Below are 22,903 nucleotides of genomic sequence, written 5' to 3' on the forward strand. Positions count from 1 at the left end.
GTGGTTGGCTGGTTAGTTTTTACTGGAGGTGATTGTGTTCTTGTAATACTCTTATCATAATCCTGTAATATCTCCCTCTTGGTACACGCTGTTTCATTGTGTTTACGCTGTTTAATGTGGGGCAAAGTGTCCATTTTATAAATATAGATTACTTAATATTAGGCTTCTTGGTTTTGATAAACTCAAGAACCGCAGGTGGGTAAAAAAAACGCAAAGCCATCATCATCTGTTTTGAGTTGACGGGCGCGCGGCAGAGAAAGGGTTAAGAGTCACATGGTAGCGGGTGGTATTATCAGCCCTGGGCTGTAAAAAAAAAAAAAGTGTATGTGGAGGAAAAAAAAACCTTTAGGAGAACAAAGAAATCAGAGTCTATTTAAAGAGAAGTAGCCCCGGACCCCGCAGCCGTTGTGACACCCGGCTTTTTTTGCGCAACCGCTCCACAGCTGCGCCAAATCCAGCACCAGCACTGCCCGTGCACCACCACGGTTCTCCCGACGTGCGGCGAGGATGCGGACTTCTCTGGTCGTGTGCTGCTGCGTCTTTGCGCTGCAATGCCTCCCGAGCACGCTTTGTCTCCCAGTGCGGGGATCCAGCTGGTACAAAGTGGCGCCGGTAAGTTGGACCACGCTTGTTTTCTTTTTTAAGTTAAGTCGAAACAAAAAAAGAGTTTTTGTGCAGAACGAGTCGGTTTGGTTTGAATTGTTGCACGCGTGGGAGATGATTAATTCTGTAGCATTTTAAAGGAATCTGCAGTGTTGACTTTCTTGATTCTTTCTCCTACAAGTGACTCCCCCACCCCCTAAACACACTAAACACACTCAACACACACGCTCGCACAATATTTTGCAACTTTCCTGTGCAGACTTTAAAGCAGCACGAGTCTCTTTGCTGCAAAGTAAATACTATCCACATTATTGTATGAAGAATTTATTTAAGGATTAAGTGTCACTTTTCTGCAGCGAAATGCACACGCACGTGCACGCACTCACACTATTTTGCAATAGTTTTCTTGTGCAGACTCAAACGCAGCATGACGCTTTGCTTCAAAGTAAATTCTATCCTCATTATTGTTTGAAGAAAGTGTCAACTTTTCTGCAGCCAAATGCACAAGTGCACGCGTGCACACATGCACGCCCCTACCCCATCAATGACACTTAATGTTGTATTTAAGAAAATTGCTATTTCTAACGTGCGCACGTGGAGCTGACCTGTCACTGTAATTAGCACCGGGAGCTGCTCTTACCTTGAAAAGATTACTATCATCACTATTTATTCATTTGTATTTTTGTGTCTGCTCAGCAGCAGCAGTAGACGCAGTCATGCCAAAAAACCTGACGTCTTCTCTCCTCTGCGTGCGTGCGTGCGTGCCAGCAGAGTGTTTTGGTTTTTTAGTCTCAGTGCAGCCAGCGCTGAAAAAAACACTTAAAGGTTGCTGAGTTCCCCCTCGTCTGCAGGACAGGAAGCAGTAATAACAGGTCTTAGAGGCATTTTGTCAACAACACCATAAAAGACAGGGGTCCTCCATATGGACCCGTGATGAGGGAGTCTGTGGCACGTGTGACCTCTGCAGATAGTCACGTGTCTTTATAGCTTATTTACTTACTTATCTAACAAGTTGTATTCTTTTATCAGCCTCACTTTGCTGTTTTGCACACCGGACCACATGCTGCTACTTTAATACTTTTAATTCTAATATTTTGGTATTTTGGAACACTTTGTTTACTGTCCTCTCTTCTCGTGCATCTAACCTTTTTTAGGCTGGTTTAGCGTGCATACTTCTTTTCCACAGGAATGTCCTGTTTACAGGTACACCAAAAAATAAGGAATTTATCAAAACATACAGGCGGCTCAGATAAGCAGTTACACGGAAGAATGTGGCAGTTGTAGTGAGAATAGCATGTGGTGCTTTTAAGGTTGTGATTTTTAGACTGTACAGTAAATCCCTTTTGGTTTTGAAGCATCAGCCGGTCACAAAGCAAGAGATGTTTGGAGTCGAGCCGCAAAACAAACGGCGAGCTTCTGACGAGAGCTTTCCGCAGAAATAAAATCAACAAGTTTGGCACATTAACTCGGGATGAAACAACCAATCGTATAATAAGAAATGAAGTGTCTTAAAACCTGCATTCTCTCTAGTGTCCACCAGGGGGCGACTCCTCTGGTTGTATAGAAGTCTATGAGAAAATGACTCTACTTCTCTCTTGATTTATTACCTCAGTAAACATTGTAAACATGAGTTTATGGTCTCAATCTCTAGTTTCAAGTCTTCTTCAATACAGCATGATGTTCATTTAGTAAATGATGGTCCATTTAGAGTCAAACAGACCATAAAGCAGGGGATGCTTTAGGGCGGGGCTACACAGTGATTGACAGGTCTCTACGTCACTCCTCCTCAGTCCAGATATGGTCACTTCCTGTTCACTGGTTGCAAAAAAACAACATGGTGATGGCAAAGTTGCCGAACTCGAGGGTTCAAAACATCAGTCCACAGACGTCCCCATGACTACGTCCACTTCTTAAATACCGTCTATGGTTGCACTTATTTTACAATTTCCTGAAGGTCTTAAAGGCTCAGTGAAGTTCACCTGACCTGCTATAGAAGCTTGGTGAGCAGGGCGAGTGGGGATCTAACCTCAGTAAACATTGTAAACATGAGTTTATGGTCTCAATCTCTAGTTTCAAGTCTTCTTCAATACATCATGATGTTCATTTAGTAAATTATGCATTTAGAGTCAAACAGACCATAAAGCAGGGTATGCTTTAGGGGCGGGGCTAAACGGTGAATGGCAGGTTGCTACCACGGCAATGCCTGGTCTGTGAGGTATTCTTGTTTTACAACTTTAACCCTTTCACAGTGGGTTTTCACTTTATGACAGTTAATTCTTAACATTTTTGTCACCTAAAAATGTCTAAGGAAAGATGTCGAAAGATGGCACCTTCTTTCTGATTATCTACGTCACACTAGTCATGGAAAGACGTCAAAGCTTCAAATTCAGGATTCCCCAAACCCCCAAGAAGTCACAGCAAGAATGTTGCTTTAATCTACTGGTTCCCAACCTTGGGGTCTTCTTGGGGGTTTCTCAGACTTTCCTCTAGTCTCTGTTTTAGTCTTGTAAATACGTGGATATTTTTTACGTTTTAATGAAATAAAACACACCTGGTAGACACATGTAAGTGTTGAGTAGGGGTCACTTAAGTAGATTCATAAACCTTTATCTGACACAGTGAACATCTCAAAGGGCAAAATAAATATAGTATAGTGTGGACTGATCCTAGCGTAACCATCACTTAACATGCTGCCTTTGTGTTGATTCATTAGTACCCACACTTCATTTTGTTTTTGTTGTTTAATCCACAGTAATCAGAAGCCGTTGTATTTTTTACGAGACGTCTTTCGTCGACGGCGTGATCGTCTTGTCAAGTTGAAACCCCCCCCCCCCCCAAAAAAAACAGGTTTCCACACATGAAAAATGACTCTCTTCTAGCAACACATTATCAGAGCAGTGTTGCACCTGTGATGACAACGTTGTTATGTCTGCTGGTCATCTCGCTGGAAAGTCTAATCTGTAGTTTTGTCAATTTGCCCCCCCCCCCTCGTTGTTGAAAAAGGAGTGAGTGATTACACAGGCCCGGACAGGCCTCAAAGTCAGTGGCATTCAGGGGATTCACAAAGTGTCTGTTTTCCCTCTCTCTCTGGGCTGAAGAGGGGGAGCTAACAGCTAACTGTTTTTGTCAATAAACCCCGAGTCGCTGGGTTCTGCGTTTTCTTTCTTCTGTCTTTGCACTATCATGTCGATGTCTTCGGGCAAAGCGATTGGTCGGGGGAAACCGTGGGAGCAAAGGTGACATCAGAGCCGGGCCCGGGTTCCCAGCGAGTATAGATCTAGGTCACAGCTGCGCCGGGCCGTGAGTGGCTGATGATAAAAGGCCCCTCCCTCACGAAGTTAATCAGATGCTTTTGTTAGCTATAGCGCGAGGAGCCCCCAGCCTCAAACCCCTCACTAACAAGGTGAGAGGAGGGGGCCGGCAGAATGAACCCCGTCAGGACTGGCCCAGTTTGACAGGATGGTGTCGGCACTTGAATTGAGATCCATCCTCTGGGTACCATGAAATGTCTGAACAAGATTTCATGGCAATCCATGGTTGTTGAGATATTTCAGTCATTAATTCTGCCGGTATTTGCTCAGAAACTAAAGTACTGGACAAATGAAAGGTTTGACATGATGGTGGCGCTAGATGAAAAATCAGAGAATCACCAAAGTCAGTGGGATTCATCCTCTGGGTACCATGAATGTCTGTACTAAATGTCATGGCAATCCATAAAATAAATGCTGAGATATTTCAAGTCTGGATCAAAGTGACCTACAGACAAGCAGAGCTGCCTAAAAAGTGTTATTCAAGAATCAGCGATCGGGTTTTTAAACAGCAGGTGTTGCTCCAGATGTTTTTTTTAAAATCACTCCACACTCCCTAGAAAAATAGATGTTGTGTAAACTGGGCTGAACGTTCACCGCATGTGACTATGATGTCCTGACTTAACCTTCTTGACTGGAGTCTTGTCACTTTCTATCCGTCCATCTCAACCACATCAAATAACAACTGATTGCCCCCAAAAGCCTAAAACAAAAAGAAAGCATAATCTGCCTGGTATCCATTACTCTCCAGCGCTCTAGTTAACGATGGAATAATCCGTTAGTCATCCTGCAGCCGGACGGACAGAAGATCTGCATGTCTGAGGTCTCTGCAGAAGGAGAGATAAGAGATTCAAGCAGATGGTTTATATCACCTTCCACTGGCGGGTGTTTCTGATTTTCAGATGACATATTGGATCAGCAGAGTAAAACAGAACATAACGAGGTATTTGTTGATGAAGAAAATGAACCCCCCTTTCCTATCCGGCATTTTAAATCCTCTCTCACTGTAAGCAACCCTTTGTCCTCTGTTTTTTTCAGAGCACACCCCTCCAAAATTGAAACCTTATCTGTCTGCTCATGTAAACACTTACTTATGACTTACTTCCTATCATCCGGATTCTCTGTAACCAGGTTTAAGACGGTTAAGATATCCTCAGACTTTTATCAGGCGCTTCTTGTTTTTCTGCTACAGATTCTTGTGAGAGTCATCGGCTTCTTTGAAACAATCAATAAAACCAGTTTGTGTTTTTTGCACCGTCAGATCTCATCTGTCTGAAATGTTCAGTGAATATCAGGAGGAATTTTTCGATCATCTTTTCCAATTTCCTTACTTTTTTGGAGTGACTTTCCACTCAATCTTCTTTTTCTGCTTCTGCTGCAGTTCCTTCTTTCTTTTATTCAGAACACATGTTGTCGAGGATGCAATGCATTCTGGTATGTGATGAACAAATTGGTCTCTGAGCCTTTTGTTTGAGTTGTTGTTACCTCCGCAAAGAAGGTTTTCGGGTTTGGTTCATTTTGTCTGATTGTCAGCAGGATCACGTGAAAACTAAAGGCTGGATTTTCATGATACTTGGTGGAAGGGTGCATCATGGGGCGAGGAAGATGTCCTTTAAATTACACAATACATTCATTATTTGTTCCTTGTTAGTAGGATCAATTTATTGTTGGTTTTGGATTTCATGGGATTTAAAAAAACATCTGAAACTGCATTTTCTCTTTTTATTGGCAAGAGTTAGCTGATAAGATTGATACCAATATGACATCTGCACGATAACTTAGCTTAGCATAATTTACTAAATGAACATTTGTACAACAACAGCTGTATTGAAGAAGACTTGAAACTAGAGATTGAGACCATAGACTCATGTTTACAATGTTTACTGAGGTAATAAATCAAGAGAGAAGTAGAGTCATTTTCTCATAGACTTCTATACAACCAGAGGAGTCGCCCCCTGGTGGACACTAGAGAGAATGCAGGTTCAAGACACTCAAGATTCACTTTTTAGAACTGCAGGTTTACTGTGATTGACAGGTCTCTACCAGAGATGTATACGACGTCTCTACGTCACGCCTCCACCATCCAAAAATGGTCACTTCCCGTTCACTGGTTGCAAAAATTCGAGATGGCGACGACCAAAATGCCAAACTCGAGGCTTCAAAAACGTCATTGCACAAACCAATAAGTGACGTCACGACGACTACGTCCACTTCTTATATGCAGTCTGTAGTGGAGGAGAAAATGTTACCGTGGCTACTTCTTTTTTTACATTATTATGCAGTTTCTCCTCAAACTCGCTGCCGACTAATTTGAAACGATGTTCGAGCGTTGCTCAGACGGAGGCGGGCGACTGAGATGAGTCGGTCATAGTAGTCATCGCACCTGGAGCCGATAAACACCCGTGTGACTACTGCAGAGTAATTTGTCCTGGGAATTAATTCTGATTGTAACCTTTTCCTTTAAAAGACAAAAAAGCCAGGTGTTGGTGGGTTTTTGTCAGGTAGGAAAGAAGCTTTAGACACCTGCTGGCAGTAGCTTCATATTAAGAAAGTAAATAAGCTTATATCTGATTAGATCTTTATGTTCACTTCAAAATAAAATTAGTAGAAACACATCTGGCGAAGTTCATGCCAATAAACGTCTATCTCCAGGGGTTTTAATTTGCTAAATGTTGAGTTTGCTTTGTATCTTGGGGGCAGGTGATCCCATGTCAGTGACTCAGCAGGAGTGTTGTGTTCATGCTCGCGTGTTCGCGTGTAATTTTCAGAGCAGACAATGGAAATCCTGTTAGGAGACTTTGTGACGACGCTACAAGAAAAAAAAAAATACCCTCGGGACAAAGTAGTCTGTCACTTTCTGCTGAGAGTGCAAGAAGCCGGTTGATGAGATGTGAAAACTCCCAAAGAGCCTGAAGGCCTCGTGAAAAAGGCTTCTTCACTCTGGAAACATGTGAATTTGTGATGGTGGCGGTGGAGGAGGAGGAGGAGGAGGAAGGTGTTTATTACATGTATGGACATATCTAGCTTCTGGTTACAGCGATGACAAGATGTGTGAGCTGCGGTGGATCTGACAGCGGTATTCAGAGAGAAACGTGTCCGTACACGGCGCGTCTGAACGTCGTTGTCTTCAGTCTGACAACAAACCCCCCCCCCCCCCCCCCCCCCCCCCAAAGGTCAGTCAGGACGTTTTCCACCGCCACTTTAACCAAGAAACCTTTGACCGAGTCCAACGCCAAGAGAGACCCTTTATTTAATACCTTTAAAGCAAAAATGGAAAACAATTAGGTGAGTACAGTATTGAAACATTACAGTAACAGCACAGTAAAGGCTTCTTGATTAAAGACATTCTTAGTCGACTAACACTCACACGGTTTCGTCGACTAATCGTTGAGTTGATTTAATAGACAGATCTGTAAAAGGGATCACCACTTTAAATCTTGTGTTTACCAGAGATGTGCTCATAAGTTTATTATAAAAGTTTTTCAGCACGAAAAAATAACTAATGGACGAGAGAAAGCTTCTTTCCCTCCTTGTTTTTGAGAAAAATATATTGTGTGTTTTACATTTTACATTACATCATTTTACATAATTTCTTCCTCCTTTCCAATTCCAGTATGTTTTACTTTTGGCAGCAACTGCAGTTAAAAGACAAACTACAATGAATGTATTGTAACAAGTATTGTGTGTGTTTTAAAGCCTGATGTTTATTATTCCTCTGACCCATAGAGATCCATTAAGAACACACTTTAGTTTATTCTGACTCAATCCTAGAAACACCGACCTGCTGCCACAAATAGCACTTCATTTGTCTCTTATTGGGCAGCCTTTATCAATGAATACTATTTGTTATTATCAAGTTAAAAAGCATTAAAGCACACACAAGATATTCTAGATGGAGCTCTTGTTTGGGTTTGACCTTGAGCTTTGATGTTTGGAATCAGGAACGTTGAGGTCAGACAGGTCAAACAATCACAGTGTTTCATTTCCTTCTTTGAAATGACACCCACCACTTAGAATTAGCCAAAGTTTTACGACCCTGAAAGCCGACCCTCCCCTCACAGATTGGGATCAGGCGGCGGGCGACTTCGGTCTAAACTGTCTCGTTTTTCGGGGGACAGCGGTCGGCTTGTGACCAGGTGACCTACAGGTCAAATCAAACCTTAAATTAGTTTACATTATCCTGACAACAACAAGGCTGGATTATACGTTACCAACTGGGAAAAGTGGGTAACTCCACAAAAACTAAATTATTATTATTATAATAATTTGATTAATTTACCTTTCAGTTTACAGTGTCTATTGTGGTCGCAAGATGCACATTCCCACTAAAGTTGAATCAAATTACCACAACACAGATACAGCAGAGGAGTTCTGGTTACACTGGATTTACTGGGATCTTCTCAGAGGGCAGGAGATGGGGGGGTCGGTAGGGGTCATTACCCGGGGGAGGAGTGACGTAGAGACGCCGTATATGTCTCTGGTAGAGACCTGTCAATCACTGTGTAGCCCCTGCTTTATGGTCTGTCGGACTCTAAATGGACCATCATTTACTAAATGAACATCATGCTGTATTGAAGAAGACTTGAAACTAGAGATTGAGACCATAAACTCATGTTTACAATGTTTACTGAGGTAATAAATCAAGAGAGAAGTAGAGTCATTTTCTCATAGACTTCTATACAACCAGAGGAGTCGCCCCCTGGTGGACACTAGAGAGAATGCAGCTTCAAGACATGAAGCATCGGCTTCACTCTGCAGAACCGGAGGTTGCCGCCTGGTTGCTACATTTCTTGACACCACCAACTGTCAGCTGTGGAAAGAACCTTCAGCAGGAACGCATATTGCACATCCCTCATGTGCTCTCACTTTAACTTCACACAAAAAAAACACCCACTCATCAAAACAAGTGGACAAAACTCCACAAGGGAGCCTTTAAGTCTTTTTGAGGCTAAACTTGTACTAACTTTTTCCACACAGAGGAAAAAAAAAACCTCATTTGTTATTATTTTTTGGCAACAGTCACTGACAAACAACCGGCTCTATCGTTTTTTTAAGTGGATTTGTTTTAAATATTATGTTAAAGAGTAGGAAAAGCCACAGGGCTGTAGGCTTGAATCTAACTTAATTATTTTTCCTAAAACAGTCACATCGGGAATACAAAGAATATCCAAAAAAGCCTTTAAAACCCCATCATGCGTATATAGTCTGTAATTCTATTATATAAACAAAAAAACACAAATTCCTATAAACAATACTGAGGACATGAACTCAACGGCCTGTTTCACTTATAGAGCCTATAGCCCCCCCCCCCCCAGGGTAACAAATGTATAAACAAAAAAAGCAAATAGAGACTGAATTCCATGCTGGTTATGTTTTCCAGCAGTTTCATGTCAACAGCTTTTAGAAACGTACTTCACACCGCGATAAGGGTTTCGTTGTGAGTCTTTTTTGTTGTCATTGGTCCAGATGACAGAGGAGAAACCTCAGATCTCACTCCAGAAAAATAGGAGCTGAACAAGAAGCCGGTTTAGTTTTTTCTGAGGCCCTTTTTTAGCTTATTCACAACCCTAACAAGCCGTTTAAAGAAACACTGTAGGACATGAGCAGAGACGCCCCCCCCCCTAATGTGATAAAGTGCTTTGTGCCACAAAATAAGCAGCTTACATCTCGTTTAAACAAAGTGAAACACAGGAGGTGGAGGAGGGTTTTTTTTTCGGGGAGGTGTGTACTGTTTGTTCTGTGATCCAGACCCATCAGTCACCGTGTTTTCTGCAGTCTGGAGCACATTCCATGAATCCTGCTGGGTTTTGTTCCCCTTAACCTACAACAACGACACGGTTTGAGAGCTGCAGAGCCGAGCGAGGCAGCCTCGTTCAAACACAACACAAAACACGGTGGTGACAATTATTGTCCTGTATTTTAGGCATCTATTGTGAATTAGGGGGTTTGGCTTTTGGTGTAGGAGTTGTAAAGTTGATTTCACAATCTCTGGTTTAATAACGCTTACGATTGATATTTTTTGGTCTGTTTGACTCTAAATGGACCATTATTTACTAAATGAACATCATGCTGTATTGAAGAAGACTTGAAACTAGAGATTGAGACCATAAACTCATGTTTACAATGTTTACTGAGGTAATAAATCAAGAGAGAAGTAGAGTCATTTTCTCATAGACTTCTATACAACCAGAGGAGTCGCCCCCTGGTGGACACTAGAGAGAATGCAGCTTTAACATGAAGAATCAGCTGCAGAAACGGAGTTTGCCGCCTGGTTTTAACCCAGAAGCTTAGACATATTTCTACCTGCACGTCTCTAAATTTATGTTTCGTGGGAACCGACACTCGGGAATATTGCAGTATTTCATGGACAAGGACAATATCAGAAAAAACATTCGCAGGATTATATAACAGAGAAGTTGTGGGAAGATTCACAGGATCTGATGATAAAAGTAATTAGTTTCATCTCTACACAATAAATTGATAGCGTCTTTTCCCACAGGTTGTTGTGAGTAGCAGCGGAAAAGGAAATGCACTTAATTGTGTGATGGGGGAGAACACCCAACAGTAAGTGAAGTACTGTAGATGTGGTCTGGATCAACGGGATGAGTCCGATGAGGCGGCTCTGCTCTGTAATTTGATTCAGTGGAAATGAGCAAAGCCATTTCCTCTGGATCTGGTGGTAGTACCGATAACGGGACATCCTGGGACCGTCTCTTAAACTGGGGCAATCGACGTGACTCTGTGACCTGATCATGCGAATTCAAAATTAATTCAAAGTGTTTATTCACATTTAACCATCTCCGTTATACACGTCTGTCTCAGGTTTTTGTCTTTGTTTCTTCCTCCTCTTTCTTCTTGTTTTCTTCTTCCTCCCCCTTTTCTAATATTCCTCTTCTTCATCACACCTTTCTTCTGTTTGCTATTTTGCTCATCCTTGTACTTGTACTTGTTTAACCTCCTCGATCAGATTATAAACTGTTATTTGCAGACAGCTCATTGAATTTTCATTTAATTTGTTTATTTATTCTGTGATCAATAATAAAGACAATAGCCAAAACTAAGTATATTTAAATACTCAATTACTATAGTTGAAAACACAATTACATTAAGATAAAGATTTCTGCAGTCGAACCTTTTTTACCTCTTTAACTGAAATATAATTATGTTGTTGTTTTTTAAAACAAATTTCTTTCAAATCATATTATTGAGACAGTGGTTTTGGACATTCATTCATTATTTGTAACTGCTTGTTCTATTAAACATGTTTTTCTTAAAACAAGGTTGATATCATACAAACTTGTGGAGGAGCATCTACCATTGTTTCACAATCTCATAGCTCGTGGTAAATCTACCCTGGATGGTTACAACATCATGGCTGACACTGTGGAGCTCAATAAGCTATATTACTATTAAAATAAATAAATGTACACTCAGTTAACAGCACAGTATTGAGTAAAAAGATAGCAGCTCAGAGCGCTAAAGACTGACTAGCACATGTTTCCGGCTAGCTAACGTGTTAGCGGTTAGCTCACCAGCAACAAACTATGAGAAATACGTCTTCAAGTCTCGCAAGTGTGACCAGACTTTTATTCTTGTTTGTCCAACGTTTCTCCCTTTACTTTTTTTATAATTCTCTTTATTTGCTTCCACCCATTGTTATACCACACCAAAGACGATTAGATGACACAGCACAACAATTCCTTAATTATTTACGTATTTAATGACTGTTGAACAAAAACCAACCTGCTCTGATTCATGAACATCGTGTTTTTGTCCCCCAGGTCTCTGAAAAGTTCCCCGACCTGAAGAAGAAGGGGAAGCTTCCTCACGCTCAGGACTTAGTAAAGGAGGTGAGTTTGCCGACAAACACCTCGAACGCGTGGAACCGACCTCGCTGTGGCGTACCGGACTACCCCGCTCACAAGGAGGTGCACTATCGGGGGCGACACCGCCAGAGACGCTTCGTCCTGTACGGAGGACGTTTGGAGAAGACAGACCTCACCTACAGGTACAGATAACCCACCTAATCAGCTGTGATCCAATATTACTCTCATTTGAAGAACTCACAACATTGTATTATTGGTAAGCAGAGGATGCTCACTAGATATCTGAGATGGTCTGGAAAAGCATAAGCTGATTGGACGTTGATTTATTTGTTTCCTATTGCAAGCACAGTGAATCACCCCATTTTACTATGTGCTGCAGTTCTTTATGTGATTTAAAGTAAAAAAATAAGTTGTTTAGCCAGGATCCTCGTCTGTAATTCAACTCAAAATCATACTGCAGCAAAACACGAAACGCAAAAAATACAAAATATATTAACACAAGAATAAAATGTTGAAAGGTAGTGGCCAATCCATAGTTGACCCAGCAGTGTCCAATAAAGTGAAGACACATTATGTGTAAAAACATCTCAATTTTAGCACTAGAGCAATCCTAGAGTGGAGATTTACTTTTGTCTGCTTTCAAGACTAAGAGTGAACGATCATGCTCAACTTTTAAGACATGGATGAGAAGTGCTCAGAATAAACTGACATCTGCAGTTCTGTGAAAGCTTCAACTGCAATAAAACTGTGTGATCTGGACGAAAGCTCAGAGTGTGTTTCAAGTGTGAAACATGAAGTCAATGTTGATTTATTTGTCACGTAGCTTCCGTACTTAAGCAACGCCACTTCCGTAGTTATATTAACTTAAACCACAATCTTTTCCTAAACCTAACTAAGTTGTTTCCTGTGAAGAATGATGTTTATTATTTATTAAGACTGTATGCATGTAATGAGCGTCAATTGATACGTGTTGCTGGAATTCTTTAGGTTCTTTTCATAAGATATCATACGGATACGCTGTGTGTAAATAAGTAACGATTTGCTACCGTATCAATTTAAAATGTAACGATATGTCAATATTAACTTGTTTCTGCTGCCCCCAACAGGCCAAAAACAAAATAATTGATTGCAGGTTTAAGAAATTATTTTGCACGCTACGAAAGTTCATGGCGGACGTAATGATGACTCTGTTGCAGGCAGGATGTGACCGATTCGTAGACACATTGAATGTTGAACTCAAAGAGAGCACATGTAACACAGGGAGGGCTTTTATAGTTCTTAGAAAATCAAATCTTGAAATTATGATTCTGACAAACGAGTGCAGGTTTTCTTTCATCTAAGGCCTTGGCACCACCGAGCGTCTGGCAATCCTCTGTTGGCTGGCTGCCGCTCTGTCTGCGTCTCCTGGAGTCCCTTTCATTGTAGTCGTTCTTTAACGTAACAGTATATTAAGACAGATAGAGAAAGAGAGACGGGGGAGGCAGCAGCGACCACAGACTAATGAGATTCTGCTGGATCGGACCAATAAAAGGGCTCAGAGTGACACCCGACAAAGTGAAGTTTAACCAGGCAGCAACCCACAAAGTTAAACTAAACTTGACCCAACGGGGCCACCGTTGCGTCTACGTCCTTCTAAATGACTTAAGCATGAAGAAAGAGTGGAGCCTCACTAATGAATCCCCGTGTTTGCTTTTTATTTAGAATCAGTCAGCATTTTGATCTTGTGAAGCAAGTTCTGGCACGACACTTGAAGCCAGCTGAGAGCAGATTTGATTTTAACGGCTTTAACGGTTGTTAAGGAAGCTGAAAAGAAGGCTGCAACACGTTGAAAGATTGAGCTTGTTGTGGTAGAGGGGGGTCGTCCTGTAACCGCAAGGTTGGCAGTTCCTACAGTTTGTGTGCCGACGTGTTTGACTGTTGAAACGATCAAAACGTGGGCAAATTAGTCTGTAAAGAGCCCCAAAAAAAGAATCCAAACAAAGAGATACAGCAACTAGATTGACGGTTACAACCACAATGATGAAAGGAGAGACCACCTGCACCCGGCGTGTTACTATTTTACATTGGCTCAGTTAAGTTGGCAAGTAGCTAACTTACGAGCTAACGTTGTTGTGAGGAATGCAGTGTCAATGTTAAAATGATCTATTTTATCAGAGACATCACTAGTCTGAAAGCTTATTAGTTTGATATATTAGTAATATGACAGCAGACTAAAGCTAGCTAATGCGAAGCGCTAACGTGAAGCACTCCAGCTCACTAATGTCTGCGTTATTCTTTAATAAAAACACCGGCTAAACACTAAAATGACCTATTTGAAGCTCAGCAAAGTGGGGCTGGAGAGTCATCTTAAAAATATATATATATATATCATCTTTAATCTACAGGGTATTTGTGTTGAAAAGGTGATAAGCTCAATGTGTGAACTTTACATTACTCAAACAAATGTTTGCACCATTGCACAAGCACTCTTTATTTATGATCAAACATAAATTATTCTCTGTCAGTTTTTTTTTTAAATGAACATTTTCCAGAAAAGTTATCTCTTCCTCTCCTCCTACATACTTGTTGTAAACAAAAGACAGTGGTTGAGATGAACACCAGTGGTATTTTTTATTGCTAGTGTTCCTCTAAATCAAGACCACATTTCCCGAAAACCTCGTCTGCTTCCTGTCCCTCTCGATCCTCCTTGCATGGAAATGACAAGAGCTGATGACAGCCAGGATAAATTCTTAAATTCTCCGGATTTGTGCCAAAGAATGATGCAGCAGATTTTTCTCAGCAGAAAGGCCTCTGGAGACTCACAGACTTGGTTTGTTTTTGTCCAAAGTAGCTGTATTTATACATCTTAACTCTACATGAACTACACAATACTACACATAATGCCTTTAACTTTAAACTTTTACATCACTAAAACCTGTACATGTAGACCCGAGGAAGACAAGCTGATATTCAGGTAATCAGGATACCTTTATTAAAAATTAAACAACTACTTCAAGTGCTCGTATCCAGAATTGACAGCTAGAGGTTAAAGGAATAGTTTTCATTTAGGTAAATACACTTATTATATTAATCTCATGTCTGTGAGTTCAGTACAGAGCTGGAGTCAGGATGTGTTTATCCTAGCTTAGCATAAAGACTAGAAACAGGAGACGGTTAGCCTGGCTCAGTCCAAAGTTTAAAAGTCTGCCTGCTAACACCTCTAAATCTCTTTAATCAGCATCCTGTATATGTTGTGTTTATTGTGAAACACAAAGCAGTCATTTTTGTGACATTTTCTTTTTGAATGATCCGGACGCGAGGTTTGGTACCATTGTGCCAAAACCCAAATCTTTGCTTACATGTGGGCCGCGTTATAGCCAGAAGCGCTGCACAGAATTCAGGCTAAACACGTCCTGACAGCTCCGTACTTCGCCCACATCAGAGTGGTTTCAATCCTCTCGTCTCAATCCAAAATGTTGAACTATTGCTCAACTTCAACTAATCGGCTCATATATTTATAACAGGTCACCGTGTTGTAAGTTAAAAGAAGAGGTCGACAATTTGGGATATATTGGAATTCGTCGGCTAACTTAGCTTAGCACAAACACTATGGGGGGAAACAGCTAGCCTGGCTCTGTCCAATGTGGGGCTCAACAGTAACAGACATAAACAATCACAAAGAAATGTGCAAATTGATTCAACTGACAAAGAACCAGATGAACATGAACAAAAAAAGAAAAAGGGAATTTGTGAAGTCTTCATCTATCTTTGAGCTGGAAGGAAGAATTTAGTTTGGCTTTACTAATAAAGCTTTCATTTTTTTATCACATTTTCATTATTAATAAGCTGACGTATAATTGTAAAGTATCTTAGCAACGCAAAATATAAGTTGACAAAGGGCTGATGACCTTTAAAAGTTAGTGTTGAGCCCGGTAACAGGTTACAAAATCCAGCTAGCAACACCTATAGAGGTCACCAATCAGCACCAGGCGGCAACCTCCGGCTCTGCAGAGTGAATCTGATGCTTCATGTCTTAAAACCTGCATTCTCTCTAGTGACCACCAGGGGGCGACTCCTCTGGTTGTATAGAAGTCTATGAGAAAATGACTCTACTTCTCTCTTGATTTATTACCTCAGTAAACATTGTAAACATGAGTTTATGGTCTCAATCTCTAGTTTCAAGTCTTCTTCAATACAGCATGATGTTCATTTAGTAAATGATGGTCCATTTAGAGTCAAACAGACCATAAAGCAGGGTATGCTTTAGGGCGTTGGCCTGTTTTTGCTTGTTTCCACTCTTTATGCTAAGCTAAGCTAACTGTCTGTGGCTTCATATTGACCATATAGACATTCTCATCAAACTCTCCGTCAGAAAAACAACAAGAGTATTTCCCTAAACTTTTACTTTAATATCAGGATTGAACCTGTTACCTTCCTAGATAAAAAAAGCAAACTCTCCACATACTGTGACAACCTTTCTGCAAGTTAATACTCTCATACAAAGAAACATTTATTCTCATTTTACTGCAGCAGTAACTTTTAGATTTGAGTCATAAGATAAGGAGGTTTCTCTTCTTCTTTTTTTTCATCACGCTGGGTGGTTTTTATCAGAAAGGAAAAGGGAGGAGACGGTGATGCGGTGTTTTGTTAGTGAGCCTGAGGGCATCGGTAACGGCACACCTCCACTGCTGCAGATATCAGATTAGAGGGAGGCATGCGAGGCCGGTGGTCCCCTCTCTGCTACTATACTGTACATCCTGTGTGTATGTGTGTGTCTGTCTGTGTGTGTGTGTGTGTGTTTGTGTGTTTGACACCTGCGTTGATCTCCTGCAGGATCGTCCGGTTCCCCTGGCAGATAGGTGAGGAAAAGGCTCGGCGTGTCTTTCGGGAGGCGCTGAAAATCTGGAGCGACGTCACACCGCTCACCTTCACCGAGATCCACAGCGGGAAGGCCGACATCCGCATCGACTTCACAAGGTGGGAGGACTGAGACGAGGGGGAAAGTAAAAACTTCTTTAAGACTTATTTTATATGTGTAGATTCAAAAATACAAATATTACTTAAAAAGGAATGCATTTGTTTTGGGGCAAAATAACAGAATATGAATATATTTGGTCTGGTTCAGACATTCATATCTTTATTTATTCAACATTTTCCAAAACAAAGTTACAAAGGGCTTCCAACTGCAAAGAAAATATATCAATTACAACACAAAATAAAATGGAAATAAAATACCCAAAAGTAAAGTCAAATAATTAAAAGACATAAAAAAACTTAAGTTTAAATGAATTTCAGCAGCTATATTATCGTTAAGGAAATATTTTACCGTTCTTTGTTTTTTCCAGAGTTTTTTTTATTCTCATCAGAGTGTTTGTTTTACGGACCTGCAGGTACTGGCACGGAGACAACCTTCCCTTCGACGGCCCGGGTGGGATTCTCGCTCACGCTTTCTTCCCCAAAACTCACCGACAGGGCGACATCCACTTCGACTACGACGAGTCCTGGACCCTCGGAAACCACATGGGTGAGTGTTCGTCTGAAGAAAACAGAATAATATTTCACCAACTTTGTTTCTTTTAGTAGAACATAAAGAAATAAATATGATCAAATAACAGACCAGGTCACCAAAGACAATACACGTGTCATTATTTCATCGATACAAGAATCCAAACAAGGAGTTTTAAGTTCAATGTAATAGAACAATGTAATTGCCTCATATTACAGATATACTTTGCCTCGAGTTAAGCAGGATCATAATCAAATACAGAGATGCTAGGAACCAAAAAATAAATATATATATATATATAATTACAAAAATAAATCAACTACAACACTAGAGCCATCTCAAATTAAATTAAAGCTATCAAGTAAAGAAAACAACTTTAAAGCGTACTTGTCTTTAACAAGTTTCAGTGACTTACTAAACAGTTTTAAACACATTTTAGTCTTAAAGTATTTACATTTATGTATAAAGTCCTTCCCCATGTAGCAACACAATGTTTTCAACACAGACACCAAATGTAACTGCTGTAAACGGGTGAGAACTCAACCCTGAAACTACAATATACCAGACACATCTGTATCATGAGACATGAGGACTAAACAGAGACGTGAGTCAGGAAGGAGAGGAAGTGGTGAGGTGCTTTTTCTTCATGACTCTTTGTTGGCACTGTAACGTCTCAGGTAGCAAAATCTGCACCGCCAGCAGCTCAAAACAGACAAATGTTTTTTGCATCCTCTGACTCGTCTTTCCTCCCTCCCTCTCTGCAGGGACAGACCTCCTCCAGGTGGCTGCCCATGAGTTCGGGCACGTCCTGGGCCTGCAGCACTCCCGTGAGCCGGGAGCCATCATGTCGGCGTACTACTCCTTCTCCTACCCGCTGAGGCTGAGCGACGACGACAAGCGAGGCATCCAGTACCTCTACGGCGCTCAACCCCAAGTCCTGCCCTCGCCGCCGCCTCCGCCGCCGCCTCCGCCGCCGCCTCCGCCGCCGCCACCACCGCCACCGCCTCCGCCGCCTCCATCAAACCCAGAGACCAACGAGATTGTCAGGAACGTGAGTGGAGCCGACGCAGCATTTAAAGAACAAAATCGTGTTTAAAACTTAACCGGTCAAAGATGAGCATGTCTGTTGACACTTTGGCGCCAATTCACAAAAAAAGCTTTTGCAGCCTCACAACTGCACAAATAAGACTGAGACTATTTGCATATATTTAAAATGAGGTCACATGAAGACGTTTGGCCCCTTTTCTATGCAAACCAGCCCGTCAATATACCATATACAGGCTTGTCAACAACACATTTGTTGCCATCAAATCGTAGATTAAGGGGTTCCACAAATTTTAAAGGAGCAGTGTGTCGGATTTAGTGCCCTCTAGTGGTGAGGTGGCAAATTGCATCCCGACTGAACACCCCTTCCTGTTCTACGATGGCCTTCGGGTAACGTAAAAACATTAAAAGTTTGGTTTGTCCGCTCTGGGCTTCTGTAGGAACATGGAGGTGCAACATGGTGGACTCAGTGAAGAGGAGCTGCTCCCTACGTAGATATGAAGGACTCATTCTGAGCTAACGGAAACAAATATTCTTAGTTTCAGGTGATTAAACACTAATGAAAACATAATTATGAATATTATATTCCATATCTGCCAATAGATCTGTATTTCTAGATATTATACAATGTTGTAGATCAATATACAAATATATTTGACGGATGTCACGCCCAGATCCGTCAGTGATCTTTGGTATTAAATCACAAAGTTATGAGGATCCTCTGCACCCCGTCTGTCTTTGTTCTGCCTCCAAAGGCGAAATTTATATTAATTTGCCAGATGGATAATTGCACTCAGCTGCAAAACATTAGGAACGTTTCTATACATCTCTTGTGAATCGGACCTTGAGACGGAGCAGAGAGCGGATGCAATTAATTCTTTGTGATTTTGTCTTATTGTCTCTCTGACTTCCTGTCTGTGTCTCGGCTCAAAGCTCAGTTGGTTCCTACTGAAGACGTGAATCTTTAATACAGCTCAAATTAGAAGTTTCATTATTTAAAGAAAGGTTCAGTAATTTCCTCAAACAGCTGGTCAGTTTAAAGTGTACTAAAACAGGAGGAAAATAGTGGATTTGTTTGGGACTATTTTCAACGGCGGATTAATCCGCATTAAGGTCAACCCCCCCAAAAAAGAGCATGAGCTCACTTTAGAGTGTCATGTATGTTTCATTGTTTTAAAACGTTTTTTTGATCAAGTTGAGCTCACTTGTTTACAAAAGATACTTAAAACATTATTGAATATATTTTAGGAAATCCCAAAAGACAAATAAAGAGCCTTGCTCTTATGAATTCGGCATTTACTCAAAAGCAACAACAACTGAAGACGTAAATCTTTAAAAAACGTCTCAACAAAAATAACTCAAACAACAGGAAATAGTGTATTTGTTTGGGACTATTTTCAGCGGCGGATTAATCCACATTTGGTGCTGTAGTGAGTGTTTGTGGGATTGAGTCGGAATACGTTTTTAAATGGAGCTCTCTGACTGAGAGGAAGAGGAAATATCCACAGGAAGTCACTTTTTCATTTTTATGGGATTTGTTGACAAGATGAAAAACATGGCACCCCCCCCCCCCCCCCCCCACACACCCCCCCGGCCTTCTCCCCTCAGAGTTAGTGGTTTCTGTGGTCATGACACAGTTAAATAGAGAGAATATCTTTGAGACCGCACCACATCATACAAGAGTGTATCTTTGAACCTCGGATGATAAATGAGGGTGAAAGACAAAAGTAATCTTTGTGTGGATGTGGAAAAAATATCATTTTTCTCCTTCAAAACTTCTAACCGAGAGGTTTTTTATTTCGGGATCAGACAATAAAAACGTCTCCTTAACACGTTTTAATCTCCGCTGCAATAAGAACTTTTGCGCTCGTGTCTCATTTTCTAGCCCGACGCTTGCCAGACGGACTTCGACGCCGTGTCCATGATCCGGGGAGAGCTGTTCTTCTTCAAGTCGGGCTACGTGTGGAGGATCCGGGACGGGCATCTGGAGGGCGGGTACCCGGCGCTGGCGTCCCGTCACTGGAGGGGGATTCCCGACAACATCGACGCCGCCTTTGAAGACAAGTCGGGGAATATTTGGTTCTTTCAAGGTGGGCAGCGAGGAAAACGCTCGAGCTGAGATGAGTTATGTGTGTTGTCTTTACGGTTCTCAGGATCACCGTGAACTCTTGGGCGAGTTTGAACAAGTGTAAAATGTTAATTAACACAGAGCCGTGAAATGATTGCATCATAAGTCTTTCTGGGGGTGTTTACATTAGATGTGGTTAAGGGTAGAATGTGCAGCAGCAGTGTTTTCACTGTGAGGGGACATTTACTCTTCTTTTACCACTCTTCTTTAGATGGTCTTAATGTGATGAACATTTAACATTCATCATGAGCTGACGTTACCTGCAGCTGATGCTCAAAAACATCAGGAAACACAGATGCTGTCTGGCTTCAAACCTCTGACTCCTGGTTGTTTTTTGGGGTTTTTGCTTCACTGCAGCTCTGAATGATTATTCTGAAAACAGACATGGAAGTAAAAGCTTTAATGTACATGAAAGAAGTTTATTTGGCGCAGCAGCAAAGGAATTCTCAGGTCATTTTGTCCGAGGATCACATCCAGCTGGGTTTAACATTTGTTGGGGGTAAACTGGGATTTTAAACTAGACTTTCCGACTGGGTAAACGACTGAATGGATCTCTAAAAGAAAACCACCCACAAGACTTGAACGGCGTCCATTACTCACCGTCTCCGTCTTCTCTGTCCCGGATCAGGTGAGAACTACTGGGTGTTCGACGCCGAGATGCAGATCAGAGGGCCGGAGTCCATCCGGAGTCTGGGTCTGTCGGTGTCCGGGATCCAGGCAGCGCTGCGCTGGGGCCACGACTCCAACTTCAACACCTACTTCTTCAAGTCGGGCAGCTACTGGAGGTTCAGCCCCAAGGAGAAGCGCGTGGAGTCCGTTTACCCCCGAAGCATGCAGGACTGGAGCGGCATCCCCGACGACGTGGACGCCACGTTCAGGGACGTCTACGGTAATTATTCCCTCAGTAAACATTGTAAACATGAGTTTATGGTCTCAATCTCTAGTTTCAAGTCTTCTTCAATACAGCATGATGTTCATTTAGTGAATGATGGTCCATTTAGAGTCAAACAGACCATAAAGCAGGGGATGCTTTAGGGCGGGGCTACACATGGGGTTTAAAATGTTAGTATTTTAGTCACAATGGGATTTTAATACTGCGAGATTCTGCACAATATTTAAGTTTACATGCACGCTCATATTCCACTTATAATCCAAATATGACAACTTTCAGGATTTGATTCGTTGTGCCTTTGGGTGCATAAAAATGTCAACAAACAACTTTTTGAAGGAGTAATTACTTATGACCTCAGGGCTTCCTGCTCTAGTGTGATGTACAGATTTATGAGTTGTGATATGAGGTTACATGAATTAAATTAACTTGACTAGACGTCATCTGTCAGGCTACTTCTGGTCAAAACGCTCACAAACAAGTGATTTCATGATATTTATATATATATATATATACCAGAATATTAACATCACGATGTGCCGGTTGCACCATTTTAGAATATTACTGCATTCCATCACAAAGAAACTGCACATTTTATGTAATTTTAAGCCACAATAAAGTCCCGATGATTCATTTTTTGACCTGAGATTTCCCGACGTGTTTCCCGTCCTTCAGGCTACGCTCACTTCATCCGAGGTCGACAGTACTGGAAGTTCGATCCCGTCGGCATGAACTCTTTGGAGGGCTACCCGCGCTACATCGGCATGGATTTTTTCGGCTGTAGAAACGTGTGAGTCTTTTAACTGTGAAGAATCGCATCGACAGGATTTGTGTTCTTTTTTTAACCATGAAGAAGAGTTTTTTTTTGGAGCAGAGACGTTTTGTGTTTTTCATCCTGCGGATTCTTTAAATCCGTCTTGGCTTTACTCCATTTATCGAATCTCACCTTCTTCTCAGGAAAACCCAGTAACGTTTCCTCAGACTCGGCACCTCCTGTGCAGCTATACTCGTATTTATTTTGCACATTGTTATTAGTCACCGTGAGGCTGAGAATCTGGGCCCCGTGTTAACGACGCGTCGCCCTCACTTCCTGTCTTTGAGCCTGAAAATGAGATTATTTTTAACTGGTTTTGCAGACGTAACCAGTTCAGACCGTCGAGGATGTTTTTCATTTGGAACTCTTGTGTTTTTTTCATTGTGGACGAACTCTCTGGTCCTCAAGTGTTTGAAGAGTGACATCAAACTTAAAGCTGCAGTCAGCAGATGTGTTTGAACCCAGAAGTCATTCAGCATGATGTCGGGAAACAAACGCAGTTTATTTTATTGCTCAATCGGACTCACGCTGACTCTGAATGACAACACATGAACAAAAGTCACATTATGTTCAAGTCTTTCATTAGTTAGAGTTGTTGTGACTTTGTTGTGACTTTGTTTGAGTTCTAATTAGCTGAATATCTTTCAAATCATTTTGGGGTTTTAAGGTCCTGACATGAGTCTCTCAGGCAGCTCTCGCTCTCATGTCGTCAGAACTGTAGCGTTAATTTGAACAATATTTTAAGAAAATCTGCAAACAAAAAATGTGATTAAAATATTTTATTTTATATATTTGATGAGTGGAGA

General features: G+C 41.4%; 1 protein-coding gene across 1 annotated transcript; it reads left to right on the forward strand.

The window, feature by feature from the left end:
* Window positions 1–504: 504 nt before the first annotated feature.
* Window positions 505–22,077, forward strand: mmp11a (matrix metallopeptidase 11a; the record flags this gene model as incomplete). The annotated part of the gene is made up of 8 exons (XM_079162035.1): window positions 505–612; window positions 11,693–11,919; window positions 16,550–16,693; window positions 17,107–17,240; window positions 17,987–18,273; window positions 20,152–20,356; window positions 21,023–21,283; window positions 21,959–22,077. Exons 1-8 carry the CDS (start codon window positions 508–510, stop codon window positions 22,075–22,077), a joined length of 1,482 nt encoding a protein of 493 aa, XP_079018161.1. The 5' UTR covers window positions 505–507.
* Between the last annotated feature and the right edge of the window lie 826 nt (window positions 22,078–22,903).

The sequence above is a fragment of the Pholis gunnellus genome, assembly GCF_910591455.1.
Source record: "Pholis gunnellus genome assembly, chromosome: 6".
Classification (NCBI taxonomy): domain Eukaryota; kingdom Metazoa; phylum Chordata; class Actinopteri; order Perciformes; family Pholidae; genus Pholis; species Pholis gunnellus.